Source organism: Oenanthe melanoleuca, chromosome 15, assembly GCF_029582105.1.
Source record: "Oenanthe melanoleuca isolate GR-GAL-2019-014 chromosome 15, OMel1.0, whole genome shotgun sequence".
Classification (NCBI taxonomy): domain Eukaryota; kingdom Metazoa; phylum Chordata; class Aves; order Passeriformes; family Muscicapidae; genus Oenanthe; species Oenanthe melanoleuca.
The window spans coordinates 11,116,212-11,136,173 of NC_079349.1; the positions used below are offsets into that span (position 1 = coordinate 11,116,212).

The 19,962-nt window shown below is 42.0% G+C and overlaps 2 protein-coding genes and 1 long non-coding RNA gene across 4 annotated transcripts in view; 2 read left to right on the forward strand and 1 right to left on the reverse strand.

Moving 5' to 3' along the window:
• BCR (BCR activator of RhoGEF and GTPase) overlaps positions 1 to 7,268 on the forward strand; it is a 99,868-nt gene extending 92,600 nt beyond the window's left edge. Inside the window, exon 23 of the mRNA XM_056504352.1 lies at positions 68 to 7,268. Within this exon, the coding sequence (XP_056360327.1) occupies positions 68 to 157 (90 nt within the window). The 3' untranslated portion in view covers positions 158 to 7,268. The remainder of the gene's footprint in view (positions 1 to 67) is intronic.
• LOC130259731 (uncharacterized) lies at positions 2,161 to 10,615 on the reverse strand. Of its 2 annotated transcripts, none has more exons than XR_008841691.1 (3): positions 10,547 to 10,615; positions 8,211 to 8,359; positions 2,161 to 2,235 (listed from the first exon to the last, which is right to left on the reverse strand). It is a non-coding gene; the product is annotated as an uncharacterized LOC130259731 (long non-coding RNA). The 2 variants fall into 2 exon arrangements; XR_008841690.1 differs by lacking the exon at positions 10,547 to 10,615 and adding an exon at positions 8,753 to 8,975.
• A 92-nt stretch (positions 10,616 to 10,707) lies between these two features.
• SPECC1L (sperm antigen with calponin homology and coiled-coil domains 1 like) overlaps positions 10,708 to 19,962 on the forward strand; it is a 62,630-nt gene continuing 53,375 nt past the window's right edge. The window contains exon 1 of the mRNA XM_056504344.1: positions 10,708 to 10,843. The gene's annotated coding sequence lies outside the window, so the exon portion shown is untranslated. The remainder of the gene's footprint in view (positions 10,844 to 19,962) is intronic.

Sequence of the window (19,962 nt, forward strand, 5' to 3'; positions counted from 1 at the left end):
TCACAGAGCCAGGATGAGAGTGAATTTTTACAGGACTTTAGTATTACCTTGTCGTTTCTCTTTCCAGGTTCAAGTTCTTCTGTACTTCCTGCAGTTAGAGACTATCCCTACCCCAGACAGCAAGAGGCAGAGCATTCTCTTTTCCACAGAGGTGTAGGTGCCTGCGGTACCAACAGGACACAAACTGCTTTTGGCATAACTTGTCACCCTGGGTAAAAGATGACTGGAGTTTTCTTGGACTGGCCTGCTCCTGTGCTGGGGGATTCCAGCCCTCACTGCTTCTGCTGTTTGTTAACCAGAGACAAGCTGGAGAGAATGGAGAAAAAGCTCCTCGTGCTGGTAGAACCAGAACTAAGCGGAGCTGGAGCTGTGCAGAATCTCCACTAGAAGGAGCAATAGACACTTGGACAAAAGCACCACGGAGTGTGGCGATTATTCTTGTTGGGAATGTGACAGAAGGTATTCCTCATTTTATGGATTTAATTTATCATAAAGAAACTTCAAGATTTCTACTGGACCACTTGATAGAACACCCCTTTTTGGGAGAGGGGTCGTTAAAGGATATATCACAACTGTGTCTTTAATAACTGCTGTTTTCCAAGTACTGTTCGAGGCCACAAAAAATAGCATTGCTTTGCAAGAGGAAGGAGAAGAGAAGGGTCTGGGATCTAAAATTCTCTCCACAGAAATTCAAGTCTTGATTTGAATATGGTTCTTAAGAAATCAAAGAGTTTTATGTACAGCTAGAACTGTTATCCTGGTTGGGGGCTGGGTTTTTTGTTTTTTTGGTTTTTTTTTTTTGTTGCTGTTGTTGTTGTTGTTTTATGTTTTTTTGGCTCGCCCAGCCCTTCCCATAGAAATGTTTGTACACCCCAGGGAAGACGATGCCCTGCTCTTGCCTATGTTGCACTTCTGATGGGTTTTGTTGGGTTGAGACAGACTCAACAAAATAAAATAAATAAATACAGCAAATTAAAGAGAGGCAGGGAGGATAACAGACAGTGATGCTGTTGTTTGTTTGCTTATAAAAGCAGGGACAATATTATCCAGGATGGATTGCTAAATTCCTTAGACCACACCAAACTTAATGAAAATTAATTGGGAAGACTATTAATTCCCAACACTCCAAAGAAAATACGTTATCTCTGCAAAAGTAATTGAAGAATTTGTGGATTAAAAAAAAAAAAAAAAATCAATGGCTCTCAGTTTGGCTGGCTGCTTACTCCAGACTTTTATCAGAACATCTCTTTTTTTGATACTTGAATATTGGAAGCTTTGTGCATTGTTTCTACAAGAGTATTTTTCAGATAGATATAAATGCTCTGAAAAAAATTCCCGAATGTGCTTTATGGACAATCTAGCAAGTAGCATGCATTGTGGATTCTCCAGAAATTCCAACTCTGTTTTAATTAAGAGCAGTGAGAAACTTCTGTGGAACTCCATCTAGCAGTACAAAAGGTCTGGCCAAACACCAGTTTTGTTTTTCCCTCCCTAAATCAGTTGAAACAGCAGGAGTGGAAAAGGCAGCAGTATTTGTCCAGGGAATTGAAACTGCAGAATCCAAGTGCTGGTATCCAGAGGCAGCATTCTGGCTCTGAAGCAGCTGTGCCAAACATCCTGGGGGTGGGAGCAATGCCATTTTCCTAAACTATTCCAGCCCCCGCTATTCCTACCCAGCTATGCAGCATCCATTTAGTGGCATCTGTCCATCATCATCCTGGCAAGAAGAAAAGTACAACTGGAAGACAAGGGAAGGAATTGGCACAAAAAGGGGAGGGAGGGACAGATTTTGTAAGATTTGTAGGGTCAGGTTGTCAACATTATTTGCAGGGAAATATGACACAGAAAGCAACTCCCCTTGTGCTGAATTGCACTTTTTCTGATGGGTGATCTGCAAATTCTCAATTAAAAAAAGAAAAAAAAGCAAAGGAGTGTTTCAAGCAAATAGAAAAAAATTAAAGGGAAATGATTATGTAGTCACTGTAAACCTGACTGCTGCAGAATATTAGAAATTATTGTACTGTGAAGTTGCGAAATCAGAAAGGAACAAATATAAATTTCAATTTTGTGAGTATATCAATATTTTGCATGCTTTGTAAGGATTCTTATAGGAATTTAATATTGCTTAGTATCCCTCCCTCCTTAGGTCTGGGAGCAAACCTCTTTGTAATGTAATGTACAACTAGAAATTCCTTCTCTCTTGTATGTATTTCCATGACATTCCATCTTCTGAACCTGCAAAAAAGAAAAAACTGTCTGTAGTAGGAGGTGCTTTATGGGGGAGGGAGGGAATGAAGGCAAGGAAACTTGAAGGCTTAAGGTTTCGATTTTTTAAATTTTTATTTTCATTTTTTGCCTGTTTGAAGGTAAAAATTAGTCACAGTCCTGAAAAACCATTGAGCCATGTAGTGCAGAGCAGTGAAGCATTCTCTGTGTTTGTTTCTCTATATTTGTTCTCCCTTTTCCCCAGCAGCTCTACAGCAATCCTTGCACTCCTGCCTGCTCCCACTCAGGGCATGGACCTGAGGGAGGAGCACTGCTGATGACTTCATGGAAAAGGGAAAAACCCAAGCTACACCTGGTGCTGGGTGATAGCCTTTTCCTTTGGTCTGTGGAATCTGTGGCTGCTCCTTGCAGTGTTGAAACTGGAAAGCAATACCATAATGACTGTGCCAATTTACTTTTGCCCAACTTTTTGATTTTTATTTATATAGGAAGTTAATTTTAATATTAAAGTACTGATCTATAGTATGTAACCATGAGAAAATTGCTTTTGCTTTGGTTACTGTGACAGGCTGTTGCTGTCAGTCTCTCATTACAATGCTCAGTTCTAATGTAATGTTATCTAACATGCAGGCATGTGGATCAGGGAAAAAAAAGTTAATTTAACTTAACCCGTTAATTATTTCTGTTAAGTATGAATATGTTTTCCCCAAAGCTGGTAATTTTGGGCTGGAAAAGATAGTGGATCTTATTGCTGATGATGAAATAATGGACTGATTTGAAATACAAGAATTGATTTATTGAATTTCCTTTAATTTTGCAATTAATTTTTTTCCAATAGTCTTATGTTTTCAAAAATTAAGTATTTCAAAAAGGCATTTATGTTGGTTTTTTTTTTTCCCAGGGGTGTTGGTTGGGTTTTTTTGTTTATTTGGAGGGGTGTTTTTTTGTGTCTTGAGTTTATTTTTACTTTATTTTTTTTAATGAGCCTTATCATAATTAAGCAAAAAGGGAAATACAAAACTTGGCTTTAGAAAAGGCCTTCTGATTTCTCCTTTTATACATTCCCTTGTGAGCTGTGTCAGAAAATGGAACTCTTTAATTTTCTATGTTAAAAGGTACAATATAAACAACACAAGAGCAAACCAGCAGAAATTTACCCTTTATGTGTGCGCTGGGGGATTTTGCTCTTTCAGTTTCTGATGTATTGGAGAGACTTTTCTACAGATGTTGCTTTCAGGAACAGGAATCTGAAATGTTTCAATTTTCAGCTAAGGAAATTCAGGTGATTAGGATAGTCTGTATCTCTCCAGTTTGAGGAGGGAAATAAGCATCAGTTTCCTGGCATTTAGAAACTACCTTAAAATTCTCATGGGGTTTTTTAACACTGAATAGGTTTTTAAGTAAAATTTTTAAAAGTTAAGCAAACGAAGGGAACAGTTTTCAAAGATGGACAAGAAATAAGTTACTAGCTCAGAGTCAGCTTTGTGTTTTGTGCTTTGTACAGGAGGGAAGTGTCAGAAACCAAATTGAAATGCATCCATTCAAATGCTGCTGGTGTTCTTTATTCTTGCACATTTTTAACAAGTTGAGGTAGTAGCTAAGCTATTTCAGGCTGTACTTTAATGCTGCTATTTTTCAGTGTATAGCTAAGGGCAAAGCCAGCAGTGTGGTGCCTGTCCTTGCTGCACACACAGAACCGTCGGCACCACGCGGCCAAGAGCTGCTGCAACCACACAGGACATTTATGGGAGGTGCAGGAGTTTTACAGTTTATTAGTTTTACCTGTTTAAAACTGTTTTATGGTTGTTCCTGTTAGTTTTCTCTGAGTTTATTTGCAGATGTGGATCTCCAGATTAGTTTGTCAGCTGTGTAACACTGGAAGGCATCACAATGTGTTCATTTACCTTAATGTGCCATTCTTTCAAGTGTGTATAAAATGTAAACTGACCAACGTGGTTTTAAAAATGTTTAAAGTCTGATGGCAAAACCCCAACCTCTCTGATTCCTCACTAGGTAATCCTTTTGTTCCAGTGCTTGGTCACCTACTGGGATAACTTTATCAGATATGGCATTCTTACGAAATTTTAATATAAAATGGGAAATGTTTTAAGAAAAACTTCCCCTTTCTCTTTTTACTTTAATTCATGATGACAGGGACTTGTAATAACAGAAGACCAATACATTTGTGCAGGAACTTGGGGGGGGGATTTGCTTCTGTTCCTTGTAGAAGAAAAATCTGAAAGGGCAATTCCTAGATGCAATCAAATTAATCAAATTCTTGTAGGTAGTCACTTGTTTATGCCCTCTTAAATTTCTACTCCAGGGATGTTTTTCTTTGTAGACTTTGCTAACATTGTCCTGTTACTATTAGTAAAAAATAAACACGGTACCATTCTCCTCATTTAACACAGGGCCTGTACAACTGAGATACTGGAGCCTTGGACCAGTGTTAGCAATTCTCCTTTCTGAACTAGGATGAAATAAATGTTCATGTGTGTTCTGTGAACTTTCTAATTGAATAGAACTAAATCCATGGATTGCCCTTAGCATCAACAGAAGCTATAAAGGAAGCACTTATAGTTAATAGACTGTTCCTTAACAATCTTTAGGGATTAAAACCAACACAAATGGAAAAGGGAAGCAAAATTAGGAATTGCTCAAGGTCACATTGCTTGGGACTAGAATGAGGTTCTCATTTTGAGTTACAGAAGGTGGCTCATGCCCTAGATAACTGAGCAAAGGCTCTCTTGCCAGTAAATAAGAATGCCAGGAATTCAGCTACAGCAGCCTCACAGTTGTGATGTGCTGCAAGTCTCTTTCTTGCTAGTGAACATTCATGGTTTGGTGCTAAGAAAGCAAAGCTTATCACTTGCTCTCTACCATTTCCCCCTGAGGCAGCAGCTATAGACCTGTATGTTAACTTAGATGAACCACCACCATGAGGAACTAAAAAGCTCCTAGAACCACAAAGTTGGACTATTGTTTAAGCCAGAAGTCTGGTTTTGCCTGCAAGGACAAGAAGGGTTGGGGCAGTAGGACCAAAGCAAACCTGAGTGTATGTGTTGTCTTGATTGTCCCTTCTGTGACCATATCATTAGATTTATGCCTCTCAGGTCAAGCAAATTCTTAAATGCTCTTGTCAAGAATTAGAAAATTACTGAATTACCTAGTTTGCCTCCACTGTTGATTCTCTTTGTGTTACCATTTTACAGTGACATTGCTGGAGACCATTGCAAATCATGCAGAAGTTTTTATATAATTTTTTTCCTGCTGCCATGTTTCATCTCACAGTAAGACAGACCTCTCCTTTCCCAACAGAACCATTTCACATCTTTCTGCACTGTAGCAACTACCACACCAAGAGGTTCAGTTTGTAGCAGAGCTACAGAGCAGAGGCCTGGAGATAATTAAATATTTCCAGTCTTCTTGTGCAGAATGGACCAGGTACTGCTAAAGTTCTGGGCTCATGTAGAGCTGTGTTGTGAGCTAAGTAAAATTCTATTATTTACAGTTGTTAAGGCATATTTGGGAATTAATATAATTACAGAGTGCCCAAGCCTAGCAGAAGTGTTTGCTCTATTGCTTTGTCTTAATCACAATCATGTTCAAATCCTCTTGTCAAAAATGGTTCACCAGAATAGAGAAAATTTTATTTTGCACTAGAGCTTTTGCTTGTGTAACTGCTGTGGTCTTTTCCCCCGTAGTAGGATGTTCTGAGAATCTGAGACATTCTACAGATGGACTGTTTCTCTGATCTGCAGAATGATTTATACCACACGGCATTTTATATCCCTGTGGATGTACAAAAGGGCAGGTTTGTGTACAAAACAGCTTCCTGCCTGCAAGGAGGCTCCAGCAGCTTCCTGGAGATGACCCCAAGCGAGGTCACAGCAGGTCCAGCCTTGCTGCTGCTTGGGTGCTCCAATCTCCCTTGGGGCAGTGTGATGGGGCTCAGAAGGCAGCTGTGAGTTCCTTCTTACTGCACCCAACCAAGTGATCAAATGCTGATCTAGAGTAGCTCAAAATTCCTCAGTTTTAGTCCCCTTTTGGGAGAAACAGGGACAGTGCTAATTTGGGACTATACAAATAGCTGAAAAGCGATCTGTATCTAAAACCTATTTCATATGTAGTAGATGGCAATGTCAAAGCTGCCATAGCAAAAGGTCATTTCTCCACAAGAGACTTTTCAACTCCCTGCCTTCTTTACTGCATCTCACAGCCTAAGAAAAGTCTTGTCTTGGGTTTCACAGTCACACACAAAACTTGCAGAATCCTAGATAAAACTGAGCTATGCAGGGACCAATGTTTCAGGAGTACCAGAAGTGATTACCAAGGTAGCAAAAAGAAGGGAAGGAATTATTGTGTTTGGATAACTGAAAAGCATCACAATAAAATGGTGAATTTAAAAATGATCTCACAGCAGGACATTGAAACATTGTCCTTTCTGTGTCTGTCCAGAAAAAAAAAACAAACCAAAACTCAGCCTTCTCTTGCCTATGTAAGTCGTGTAGTTTGTTCTTATCTCTAGTATTGTAAGTGTTTATAATCCATGAAGAATTCCAAGGAAAGGAGTTAAGACTATTTATTTAAATATAAATACAATTAAATTATATAATTAGTCCTAAATTATCAGATGTAGAAGACAAACAACTTGTTATTGTTTGGATAATTTTGGGTTTCATCAGAGCTAATACTGTTGGCATTATTTTAAACACTACCATGTTAGGGAGTCAGTTTTTTGACATTTTATCCTGCTGTTGCTAGTGCTTCAGTATCTCACAGTGCTCTGTTTTGGGGAAAGAAAACCTAATCCTAATAGTTTAATACAGAAAGGTGTTGAAACCATACTGCTAAGCATCTCTCAGTTTAGGCCCAAAGAGAAGGGGAAAGGGAAAAATTGTCATTCTGGATTTTTTTTTTTTAACTTTCTGAGAAAAGTGGTATGAAAAAGGGATCCAAAAACTGTATTTGGGGGAAAAAATGTCTTAAGGCATTTGTAGCCTTTCTTTGTACACAATGTTAAATAAAATCTCCTGTATCTATGTTGTCAGGTTCTTTTGGTCTTATTTAGATAAAAGTGGGGCTATATTACACTGAATTTGTGAATTGCATTCAGCTGAGTTTGCTGGGGGCATGGAATTTAACACTGCTGTTTCAAAATAAAAGCTGTTTCTTGTTTTACAAGGTAAAAGCAGCATCACCTGAAATCACTACAGAGAACTAAACTGAAACAACCTGAATGTGTGGAAATAGTTTGTATGGAAGGCAGAGAAATAGCTGAGCAACCTAGTCCATGTTGAGATCTGTATGAATCCTTTTGTAGGAGTTCTGCTTCAAAACCCAGCCCATCTCAGACTTTGTCAAGTTTCCATTTGTGTGCAGAGCACTTGAACTGTATTTTGTATTTACTAAGAAATCAGCTCTGGCCTCCAGCTCTTCAAACACTGCATGAAATTAGTGGGATTTTGTAGGAATCAGTGTGAAAACTGAATCAGTTACTTAAATCAAGTTAACTTGGTGCTTTATTTAAATACTGTTTAAATTATTAATGTAATTAAAGAACATTTATGTTTGAATATAGTCCAAATTTAATATAATATATGAACCTTTCTACAATAAAAAGATACCTGCTTGAAAGCTCTCTAGCCCATTTCATTAAGTGTGGATCACAAAGATTACAGGGCTCCATTGCAGCTTTGGGAGTAGATAAAATGTAACTGACTGCAGTGTTTAAAACTAAGCTGAGCGTCATGCTTACCCCTGAACTGGGCAAAGAAGGGGAAACTCAATGACTGTTACTAATACTTCAGACCAGTGGTGTGGCTGTATAATATCAAATAGTTTTCCAGTAGCTTCAATGTGGAATTCTGCCAAATGGTTCTCCCTCCCCCAGAAAGCAAATCCTTGCAGTGTAACCACGGGGAGCAGCAGCCCCTGGATGAGCCTGGAAGGGATCGTGTCCTGCACCCACAAGCAGCTCCTACCGTGTCCAGTTCTCTGCTGCCAGCCTGGAGCATCCCAGCCACTCCTCCTGGCTGCTCTTCCCAGACTCAAGGCCCAGTGAGCAAAGCTGCCCCGGGCTGGAGGTGAGCATGAAGGCCTGAGCAAAGCAGGCAGCACACACCTGCAGCACCTGGAACAAGAGGGAGAGAATGAAACCTAAGGCTGGAGCAGGAGAAGAAGGAACATGAATACAATCCCCACGGATGTTCTGTGCAAATTGCTCCACCTGAGCAGGTGTCTTTCCATTTTCCAGACAGCCCTGAGGCTTGGATGGGCTGCCCTGGGGCAGCAGCTCCCCTGTGGCCTTGGGGATTCAGCTGTCAGTGTGAGGCAGGATCAGCCTCCCTGCCTGGCTCCCTGTCTGCTCTTTGTTAGCAGCCTCCAGTTATGGAGATTCTGTAATCCTCTGGGGCAGTCTAACCCAGAACCCAGCCACAATGAGAAAGCTTCCCTAGCAGACAGCTGAGCCACTCACACACATTACAGCACACAATACTGAAATTTAACGGTTTTTTTCAGTGACCTTTTAAGTTCCAGAAGCAAGATCCAAGTCATATGCACTGTCAGCTAGCAGCTTGTTCATTACTTCACTGAGCTGAGCAACTGCTTCCTGCTGCAAAACAGAAAGCTGAGCCCTTTGTGTGCTACTGTGAGAAATACATTGTACAAAACAAATGCAGTCACTTTTCACATCCTTAATACAGAAACAGTGCCATTGAAATGCCACTTTTTAGCTGATAACTTAAAAATCAATCCAAAGGCAGAAACACAGGACAACATTTGGCTTAAGGCATCATGGAGCAGATAATCTAGCACAATGACATTGGTCATACTGTAGGAAAATAAACATCAGCATTATTACTTGAGCATAAAGGAGCATTTCACTGTCAAATGAGTGCAGCCACCTGCCTGGGGAATCCCCACCAGGTAGGAGCAAGCAGAGTGACAGAGAAATGGACAGGGAAGGACATCTCATTAAATTGACTTTGTAAGACACATAAACAGAAAAATTTTCCCACCATGTAAATCAAACTATGTTGCAATATCTGGCAGCATACATCCTGCCAGTTTTAAAGGGAATTCAAACATAATAGAGATATAATTTACTTTGATTTATAATATTAAAAATTTAACTTCACTAAAGATAATGAGGGACTGTAAATCATACTTGCCCTACCAGTCTGCAACCTATAAATTCCATATTCCTGTGAATTATGGGAAGAAATGTACCTCAAGGGAGAGCATGCAACTCAGTCTTACACTGAAGTGTTTCTTTTGCTTGAACAGCTGAGTTGCTGTTGGGAGAGAAGCTTTAACCTAAACAGAGGGAAACTTTTACAGGGATGTGTCAAATCAGCACATTTTCTTCATTACTGTGTTCACAGCACTTCCCAGCCAGTGCCTGAGAGTACAAACTCTGCTGTACCTCCCACCAAAGCACCCACGCTGCAATCTGGGGTTATTAACTTCAGCTTCTGGTTGTTTGTGTCAAGTCAAAAATCCTGAACAGTGATGGGCTACAAAGCTGAGCTTAGTTTAGTGAGTTTGAAGGAAGTTCAGACTCTGAAAGCTTGTGTGCACATGAGTTCTTGTAACTTAAAAAGGTAAAGCTATTTCCTACCACAATGTCCTGGTTTTGCCGGGGATAGAGTTAATTTTCTTCAAGGTGGCTGTATTTTGGGTTTGTGCTGAACACAGTGAAGAAAACTCTAGTCCATTTAAGCCATGACACACACCTACTTCTCACTCGAATGAAAAGCTGCAATTATAGATGTGGACAGTAATGCACAGGTTTAGAAGACCACAGGCCCCCACTCACACTTAGGTTTCCTGCACTGTGTGCGCTTGGTGCTAGAGTTTAAAATATGCATGCTTATTCCCCCGCCCAAAACCCCCCACAAAATAATTGATTTTTTCACCAGTCCCAGATGCAGGACTTGGGCCCTGCCCTCAGACGGGCAACGAAGCTGGGGAAGGGTCTGGAGCACAAATGTGATGAGGGGCGGCTGAGGGGGCTCGGCCTGGAGGAAAGGAGGCTCAGGGGGACCCTCTGTCCCTCCACAGCTCCGTGACAGGAGGAGCGGCCCTGAGGGGTCGGGGTCTGCTCCCGGGAACAAGAATGAGAGGAAACGGCCTCAAGCTGCGCCAGGGGAGGTTCAGGTAGGACATGAGGAGGGTTAATCAGACATCGGAACGGGCTGCCCTGGGAGGTGATGGAATCACCTAAAGAAAGACTGAACGTGGCGCACAATCCACGGCTATGTTCTAGGTGGTGTTAGGTCACAGGCTGGGCTCCTCAGGGTGTTTCCCGCCGTACCTGAGGCCGCACCCCGCCGTTCGGGGATCCAGGTGCGGCGCAGCCCCGCCCTGAGGGAGGGCCCGCCCCGCGCACGCGCCGCCCGCGCCCCGCCCTGTCCCCTCGCGGCCCCCGGGCGCGGGGCGGGCCCGCGCGGGGCGGCGCATGCGCGGTGCCGCCAGGGGGCGGGGCGGAGGCGGGCGGAGGGGTCCCTGCCGCGCGCGCGCCCCTCCGCGCCCCCCCTCCCGCCGGCCCGGCCCGCGCGGCGCCCCCGGAGCCGGGGCTGCGAACAGCGGGAAGGAGGCGGCGGCTGCCCCGGTAAGCGCCGAGCGCCGGCGGGCGCAGCCCGGCCCCGACCCCCGCCCGCCCGCCGGGGGGTCGCCCTCGGCCGCGCAGGCTCCGGCAGGGCCTGTGTCCCGCGCCCCGGCCGCAGCGCCTCTCGGCCCCTCCTCACCGCCGCCCCCCGAGGGGCCGCGCTGTCCCCCCCGGCGGTGACACCGCCTCGGTACCCCCGCGCCCTCCGGCCGCGTCCTCCCTGTCACCCATCTTGTGCCGGCGCCGAGGGAGCGGGTCCGGCGGGGGGAGGCGCGGCTGGCCCGCATCGCATCCCATCCCGCGGGGAATCCTTCGCTTCTCGCCGCTGCCGCGGAGGGGTGGTGGGTGCGTGTGGGGCTCCCTGAGGAGAGCGGCGGAGTGCCCGCGTTCACAGCTTTCTAGATGGGTTTCGGTGTGTTTGGGAGCACCTTTGTCTGCGTTCTGGTCTCATGCTTCTCTGGAACGTGGTTTTTCTGCCTTTTCAGAGATGAAAGAGCATCTGAGTTCCAATGTTGTGTCTTCTGTCTGCTCTCCTGTGCCTCACGCTATTTTAGCTTCCAAGTCTGTCATGACCTCTTATTACCAGGGATGTAGGAAGGCAGTTTCCATCTCTGGGGCAAAACCAGCCAGCAGCCTGTTGTGAGAGGTTCTGTATGCTGTGTCTGTAGAGGAAAAACAATGCAGTGCTGTGCTGATGCTCAGCAAACTGCACCCTTGTCTCCACAGCAGCATCTCACTGTCTGTGATTGCATGAAGTGTCTGTCTGTGCTGGGGTCTGGGAAACACAGTTCTCTTGTAGCAGAAAATGTGCCACCTCAGTGGTTCTGCGGGGTGAAAAAAGCCCTAAGGAGCCGTGGGTTCTGCTGAAGGGCACAGTCTGTGCAAGCTCTGCTCACCTCAAAAGCTAACACAAACCTTCTGGAGCTGCTTCCTGCTTCATTAATGGTGTGGACTTTGGCTGCTGAAAGATAGGCAAATTAAAGCCAGGGGCTGCTTTGAGCACTGTGGATCACAATATAGTGCTGCAGTAGCTCAGAAGAAAAGTAATTTCTTGCCCGTCTCCAGCCTACTTGAGTGTTGTTAGCTAGTTGGTAACAAAAAATGAAAAGAGAAGGTCATTGTAAATAGTCTGAGATTAAAACTGGGAAACTGAGACGGGAGTAGTCTCATGTTTCTTGTAACACTGCCACTTCACTTTCAGCTAATGGAAAAACCAGATTCCAGGCCTGTAAACTAGGTGAAGTAAGGAAAAAAACCCCTTGATTTCTCAGATGTTTTTGTATGGCTGAAGATACATGTCTTTTTCTTTCTTTTTTGAATATTATGCATAATTGGAAATAAAAGGTCTCAAATATTTTTAATATTTTTTTTTCCATTTCTGTCAAATAAAGTGCCATCTAGTTAGATAATGCAGCCCACATTTTCCCAGTTATTTTATCTGCTCAAGCTAATTGTTGTTATATGTTTTAGTGTGATCATTGGTAAAGATCTGTCTTCTCTCTTAGATTGTATGAGGGTTTGTTATATTAAAGTCTGATGATGGTGGAGCATCATGGTGGAAAGATGTGTGCAGGGATTTCCAGGTGTCATGGACTGTTACCTTCTGTTGTGATTTGCAGCTCTGGGGTATTTTCCCTTTCCCTCTGTGCTCCAGGCTGGTGTGATCTCTGTAGCCTTCCAAGCATCTGCCAGAGGTGTCTTCTGCATCAGGCTGGAGCTGAGGTTTCCCTCAATGGACAGTGTGTCCATAGCAGCAAATCAAAGACAACTTGGGTGTTAGGCTGAGGTCTGGCATGTGCTTGGCCACATCATCATCAGCATGGGCACTGGCATGCTGGCACTTAAAGCCAGGTCTAAAACTTCTTGAGTTTTAGAAGTTTCTGTCTAAGCACATGTTGGGATGGATATTTTTATGCTGCAGAGGTTTAATTGTACAAAAGAAATCTGATGTGCCATCAACATTTTATGTATTTATAGATATATACTCAGAAGTAACTTTTTTGAAGTCAAATTTGTGCCATTTTTGCTTTACTGTTGGTATAAAAGTGGAAAATAAATTCTCAGTAGGTGGAGGCTATGGAAACTCATTCAGAGATTTTACACTAACATAATTCAGAAGCTGTTTTTTGACTTTGTGATGCTGGAGCCTGTCTTGCCAACAAGGATCCAGTCCTAGCAGTGTGTAATGTTATTAATGGAACTGAATCAGTGTTGCTCATTGGGAAAAACAGCATAAGAAATGGCTTGTAGGCTTGCACTTCCTGGCTTAAAAAATCACCCTATTTAGTCTTATTTTTGGTCTTTATACTGAAAAAGGGAGAAAGAGCAAGTGTTGGAAGCTGATTTATGTAATGGTAGCCTTAAGTGACTAGTTACAAGGAACCTATTACTTGTTTTTTTTGAGCTTATTCCAGCTGAAATGATCAGAGAAGCCACCATTTGGAGCCCTTAGTAGTGCAGCCTGGAAGCAATCACAGGATACTATCTTTGAACATAAATAATTCATCAGTAGAGTTTTCACACACACGTGCATGACTTTCTTTGGGAAAGACGACTTTAGTGTCCTATACCTAGGAGGCACTACAACTTTTGATCTTCATCTTTGTAACTACATGTCTTGGGGTACTTCAGTTTTGCAAAGAACTGACACTGTGTTGCAAATCAGAAAAGCTTCCCAAATTGCAGGGAAGAATAATACAAGACCAAATTCTGAAGTCAGGTGAAAGGAGACTTCATGAAGGGTTTCTTCAATCCACAAGGTTTCAGTACCAAAAAAAAAAACCAGAAAAATTATAGCTAGTCATTCGTATTAAATGGTTATAAAGCAAAGTTTCAGAGAAGTAAATAACCAGTTTTTACTTACTTCAAAACTTGGTTTGACATTTTTGAAAGATAAATCTTGATACATTTTATTTTCCATCACTGTGTGCCAGAATAGATTGGCACAGGTAATGATTGGTTGCAACTAATTGTTATATATGCAGTTTTATTCAGGAAAAAAACCTGAGCACCTAATATGTAGTATTTAAATAAAAGTAAAAAGGAGTTAAGGTAGAGTTGAAGTACTCAAGTGATGTATTCAATGACATCAGTCTGAAAGTATTTGTATTTTTTGGATGCTGAAAGCATTTCCCTGACTTTGGTCGTTTGGCCAGTGTGGGGTACATGTTCTGCACAGGTACATGCAGTGAGTGGTGAGTTTGTGTGGGATCTGTGTTTGGGGAGGTGGGTGGAAAGCATGACCAGGAGAACTGGTGTTCTTAGTGCTCCCTGAAACTTTGTGTTCTGCTTAATACATTTCTGTGGATTGTTCTTAATTAAAAGCACACAGTGGTTTTGGCAGATGGAGCCTTCTTGAAGTTTCAGCTGCAGAATTTCCTTGCTGTGTGAGGGTTGGTGCTGGAGAGGCTCCTTCAATGCCTTTCACTGCTAGAATGTTGGCTGGCTTTGTGTGACATGGGCAAGTTTATAAAAATGATCTGCTGGAGTTTGACTTTCTCTGTTTAGCCATAGGATTTTAAATAATTTTTTCTTTTTACTGAGCTAAATTTTCTTTTATTTAGCAAAGTAAATGACACTGAGGGTTGATAATGGGTGTACATTTAAAGTAGCATCTGCTGTGCAGTATTTTCAGACAATGGTCTTGCCTGTTTCAATTTGCTTTTCCCTAACAAGTGACCAGCACTTTAAATGGTTAATGGCAAACATTTCCTTCAAGTCCCTGAAGGAATATGGGCTTTTCTGGAAGAGAAAAGGAAAATTAAAGCTACTTTTATAGACATGATTCCTTCCACAAATCTGAGTAACTGTGTACACTTGAAGTTTTAGTTTTGTTTTTATTTCTTTCTGTAACAAAAAAAAAAAGAACCTTTTTTCCTTTAAGTGACAGAATCATGCAAAGCTACTTTGCATCTGCACTTGCTTATATGAGATGGACAATTAATGTCTATTTTGGAAATTACTAACTTCTGAAATACATACAGTTGCTGGTAGTTACCATCAAATTATTCTTGACTTAGGATTTGTAACTTGAAGGGGCAATATCATTGTATTTAACTATACTGAGATGATGAAGAATTAACATGTTAGAATGAAAACTTTGTGACATAAACTTTTCACTCATTACTGTTGCTGTTTTTTCTAGTTTTATACAAAACTACAGAAGAGGGTTTCCTCAGCCTGGAGCATGGGCATGCCTGTGACTTTGAAAAAGCTTAAAGATACCATCATGCTGTTCTCCAAAGGCTTTGATAGTTTGCTGGGATAGATATTACTGTAAACAATGTAAATTCTGTTTGTGAAAACTCAGGAAAAATAGTAAAGACATTTTAAAGGGTATAGGTCCAAGTATGCAGGTGAAATTTCAGTCTACTTCATTTCATATTCAGAACTACATTTGCTATATTCAAAACATGAAATCATACAAATATGTGTTACACAAACTTCTTGACAGTTTCCTGAAAATCTTTCTGATCTACATACCTGTAAAAAATAATGTCTGTCTACAGAAGAAATTAAATCTATCAGTTATGGACATTAGTGTTGTAATACAAAGGATATTTGAAAGAAAAGAAAAATACTTCAGTATAGTGTTTTTTAATAGAAAGACTACATTTTTCTGGAGCAAAAACTGTTCTGAGGCCCTTAGTCACACATCAAAGGCTTGCCAGGAAACCTGGATGTACAGGAGCTTTTCAAAGAAATATCTTTAAAGTGTTTCACAGTGGAAAGTGCACTTGGCATTCCATGAGGATATCAGCACATCAGCAGCTGTATCAGCTAGGGATGCTGCACTGGGCTTTTAGTGCTTTCCCAGGCTTTGTCCCATGTTGAATCCTGTGTTGCTCCAACAACCAAACTGTCCCAGGGAACAGTGACTCCATAAACCTGGTGATTCACCCTTCTCTGGAAGGCTTGAAATAAATTTTAGAAGAGAAATAGACTTACCCTTTTTCCCTGGAGTAATAAAAACTAACCAGTAGATGGGAAGCTCTCCATCCTGTGGCAAGGACTTCTCTTCCATATGACTCAAATTTATGTCCTTGGGCTTCCACACTGGGGCCAGTAACTGCTCCTCCCTTAGTGATACCAGAGTATTTAGGGAGGATTTGCATGTGGCTCTGTCTCTGTTCTGTCTGCTGAGCCTGAAGGACTTTAAACTGTGTTAAGAGTGTGCTGTTGACAGGGCTTGGAGGTGAGGAAAGATGTGGGCCACTGCACAGAACTGGAATCTGTAGATACTCAGCCTTCAGAGCCCTCAGTGCCCTGTTTTGTCATGTGCTGATAGTGTAAAATAACACTGTTCATCTGTGCCCTGGAAGAGTGGGGTTTGGTGGGTGGCACTAGGAGGTTCATTAAAAGCAGGGCTGTTGCTGAGCAGCCAATAGCCTGAAACTGAATTAAAACAAATTGGGGGCTGCACCATCTCTGAAAGGATGAGACTTCCTTCTTGTTCCCAGTTCCCAGTCCCGCTGCTTCCTTTGCATAGTATCTAGCAATTACAAGGTGAGTCACATCAGTCCTGATCTGTCTGAAAGGCCAACTCATCAAAAATGAGCTGTGATCTCTAGAATGGAGAGAAGGGAGAGGACTGAGGAAGGGGTGGGACTGCCTCTTTAGGTGGCAGGGTACAATTAAATTATTTTCATGACTAATTTAAGCAATCCCCAACAGGCACTTCCCTCTCCCAGCCTTAGCAAGATTGACTTGTGCATGAGCCATTCCCATTCAGGCTATTCTCTTGATGCATCTGAGACCAGGATGGCCTTTCTGGGCTTGGGAATCCCAGAGCTGTAAGCACCTGGGGCCTGGGAATGTCCTCAGGTAATGCATCTCTTTATTGCTTCTTCTGTTCTCTGGGACTTTTTTGTTGCAATGCCTTCAAGAATGTTGTCAGACCAGGTTGGTGGTGAAGTGGACATAGTGAGAACCCAGTCACCTCCCAGATCCAGACATGCAGGCAATAGAAAGTCCTCAAGCTGAGCATTAATCAACTGCTGGTAAGAACAGATCTATCAACATAACCATCCTGGTATCAGGACCTAGGGTGTTTAGATTTTGCATGAACTGAACATCTGGTGGAGTGTTTTGGATGAGCATGAGACCTAGTCCAAGTTAATCACTTCTCTTACAGGCTTTACCTGTAACACATGTGCTGGGAGGCACTGGTCTGCCTCCTGAAATGGCCCCTTGCATGTCCTTCTCCTGTCCCCTTCCTGTGATGGGCACCTGGCTGCTGCCTGCCTCACTCCTCCCTGGGAGCTTGATGCAGCAGAAGCCTTTGCTGCAGTTGTTAATGCCTGAGTTCAGCTGACAGCATTTACAGTGGACCAAAGGAGGAGGTCACCACTGGTCACCTGCTGGAGGCAGCACATTTGGGAGCAGCTGTGCTGGAGAGAGAACATTGCAGTGAAATGTTGTACACTGAGTGAGTCAGTTTGAAAGGGAGGGAAGCTGTTGTGTTGGTCATACACCTTTTGTTGTGTTATTCCACCAACTCCCCTGGTTTTAAAATTGCCATGGCTGCTTTTGAAAGCACTGCCAGGCAGTTCAGGGGAGTTTCCACATGTGTGGTTGTCAGTAGGACTCATGGCTGTAGGAATCACAGCAATTAACAGTGTAAGCATTCCACCAGTGGACTTTGATTGCTGTGTGAGGAATACAGTATATGCTGAAGGTTATAGGACACTGAATACACCTTTGTAACTGGGAGGTTGATGATTTTTGGAATAACACTTTCTTTAGAGTGTTGGAATAACAGGTAAGAGCAGTTCCAGTTAAAGGAGTTAACTGATCAAATATCACTTTTTAGATTTTTGTGGTTTATTCTTAAAGCTGGCCAGTCCTTTGGGTGGGAAGAATTAGTGTGTTAATTTTTAAAATTTTCCTGGAAAACAAGTGTCACTGTAGGAGTTGGCTCTGTTTTATTGGAATATTAACCTGAGGGTTTTACAGGGAAGGTTGGCTTGTCTGCTGTTTGTTCAAGCATGTAAAATCTGACATAGAAGTGTAATTGCTGCCCAGGAAATAGGTATATGCTGCCTCATCTCTTAGTGTGTGATTTGAAATTTGGATGCAACTGTGAAATTTACCAAAAAGAGTGAAAAATGACAATGCAACCAAATCACCTGTATTTTCAACACCAAGGAAACAAACCCTACTTAATTAGTAATGTGGATGGTGTTTTGATCTGGGCTGTGAGCAGCTGTAGTTAATGGACATGCTGAGGCTACTGAGCCCACATAGATTGTTTTGTAATCAGCTCGATGATGCATACCAGTAAGGTATGGATTTACCTGGTCTGTTACTCTGTTTTTCAAAGCTATAATTTAAAAAAATCTTCTGAAGCTGCAGTCAGTGTAGAATCTCATGCTGAGACCAAGTTAGGGACAGTGTTCCCCTCCTCTGTGGAACAGTTTCCCCATGCTAGTTGATGAACAGTTGTTTTTTCTTTCCTTGGCAGTGGTTTGAAATAGCAGTTGTTTGAAATAGGAGCTTGAAAACAGGGCTACATAATTTAATTTTGTTATGAAAAGACTTTTAGAGCACAGTTTGTGAGTTCAGGAGTTCTGTAAATGTTCCTGTCACTTGTCTGGAATGTTAAGTATTGCAACGGTTACACATTGCTCGAAGCAGCTTCAGCTCTGCAGTTTTCTCCAAAGAAGGAGTAGAGAAATTGAGGTGTGTAACAGCCAATTCTTGCCCAAAGCTCTGGTCTTTCTTCCCTTCTGTTTGAAAGAGAAGGAGCAATAGCAATTGTGGCTTGATAGCAGTGGATGGGATATCATAACTTAAATGCAGAATTCCTACTTTTGTAATTCCACAACTTGTAATTGAAAATTGTACAGACACTTCAGAATTTTTAAGACAAAAGTAATAGAAAGATGTTTTCTCTGCAAATGACTCCCTGCAGCCATTGTTCCAGGAGTGCTCCATCAGTATTGCACTGCCATGCACAGTTTGTGTTTTCCTCCCAGCACATGAGGGTAGCAGGCACTGCCCACACTGGCACAGGGATCCAGCCCACCTGCAGCTGTGGGCAGATGCCTTAGGAAAAAGCCCAAAGCCAGAGTCTTCCCTCCTACCCTGACTGCTTTCCCACCTTGCAATTAGTTTTGGCTCAGAAGGGTTTCTTTGTTCTCAGATACTTCACAGCCATTAGGAAATTTCTGTGCCTTGTGCATAGCCAGTCTCCCCATCTTCTCACACAATATACATGAAGAATACAGCTCACTTTTTTTATTTAGAACCTGGCTCTAAATTAATTCACTGGTCTTTAGTTTTAGTGCTGGAAGAGATGATTAACAGCCACTCCCAGTCTGCCCTCTCAATGCCATTGCAGATTTGATAGGCTTTTGTCATGTTTCCTGTGAGATGTCTCATGGGAGCTATTATATACCTTTGATCTTATTTTTGCCCCTTGCTTGATCATTTTAGGATCTGTAAGAAAACCCTTTTTTTCTTTTTTTTCTTTTTTTTTTTTTTTTTTTTTTTTTGAGGTTGAGAGAACTGCAAATAGCAACTAAAGTGTAGATAGATGTGCAAAAAGTTGATTTGTGTTTGATGGTTCCTTCTCTGTTACTTTCTTTAATAATTTCTGGATTTGCTTTGCTTTTTTTCTTTTCCTTATTCCAAACACTGTACTGATAGTTTAATGGAGCTGTGAATCAGAATACTGTAGTCTTGCTAAGCAGTATTGATACACTGAGAACACATTTATATTTGAAGCTGAGATTGCTTTTTCCTGAGAGATAGATGTGTTGTGTTTACCTATATTTAATTTTGTTTGCTGTTTTTATTGTCCAGTTAATCTCATAAGGGTCTTTGTGATTCCATGGACTCTCCTGTTATCCTTGGTATCTTAAATTACCCACTAGCATCAGCAAACTTTCAAGTCACTAAAATTTGATCTTAAGCAATAAAAGAAATGCACTATTTGCTCTGGGCTGTTGAAATCCAGTGGTTTATATATCATGTTTTTGGAATTATTGAGCAAGAGACATTGTTGTAGAGTGCTTGTGCAGCTTGCAGGCTGAAAGTTATAAATGTAGAGAGCTGTGTCTCTTTCTATATAGCTTTTTCATATTCCAGGTATAAAGCTTTTTAGTATCTGTGCTGTCTTA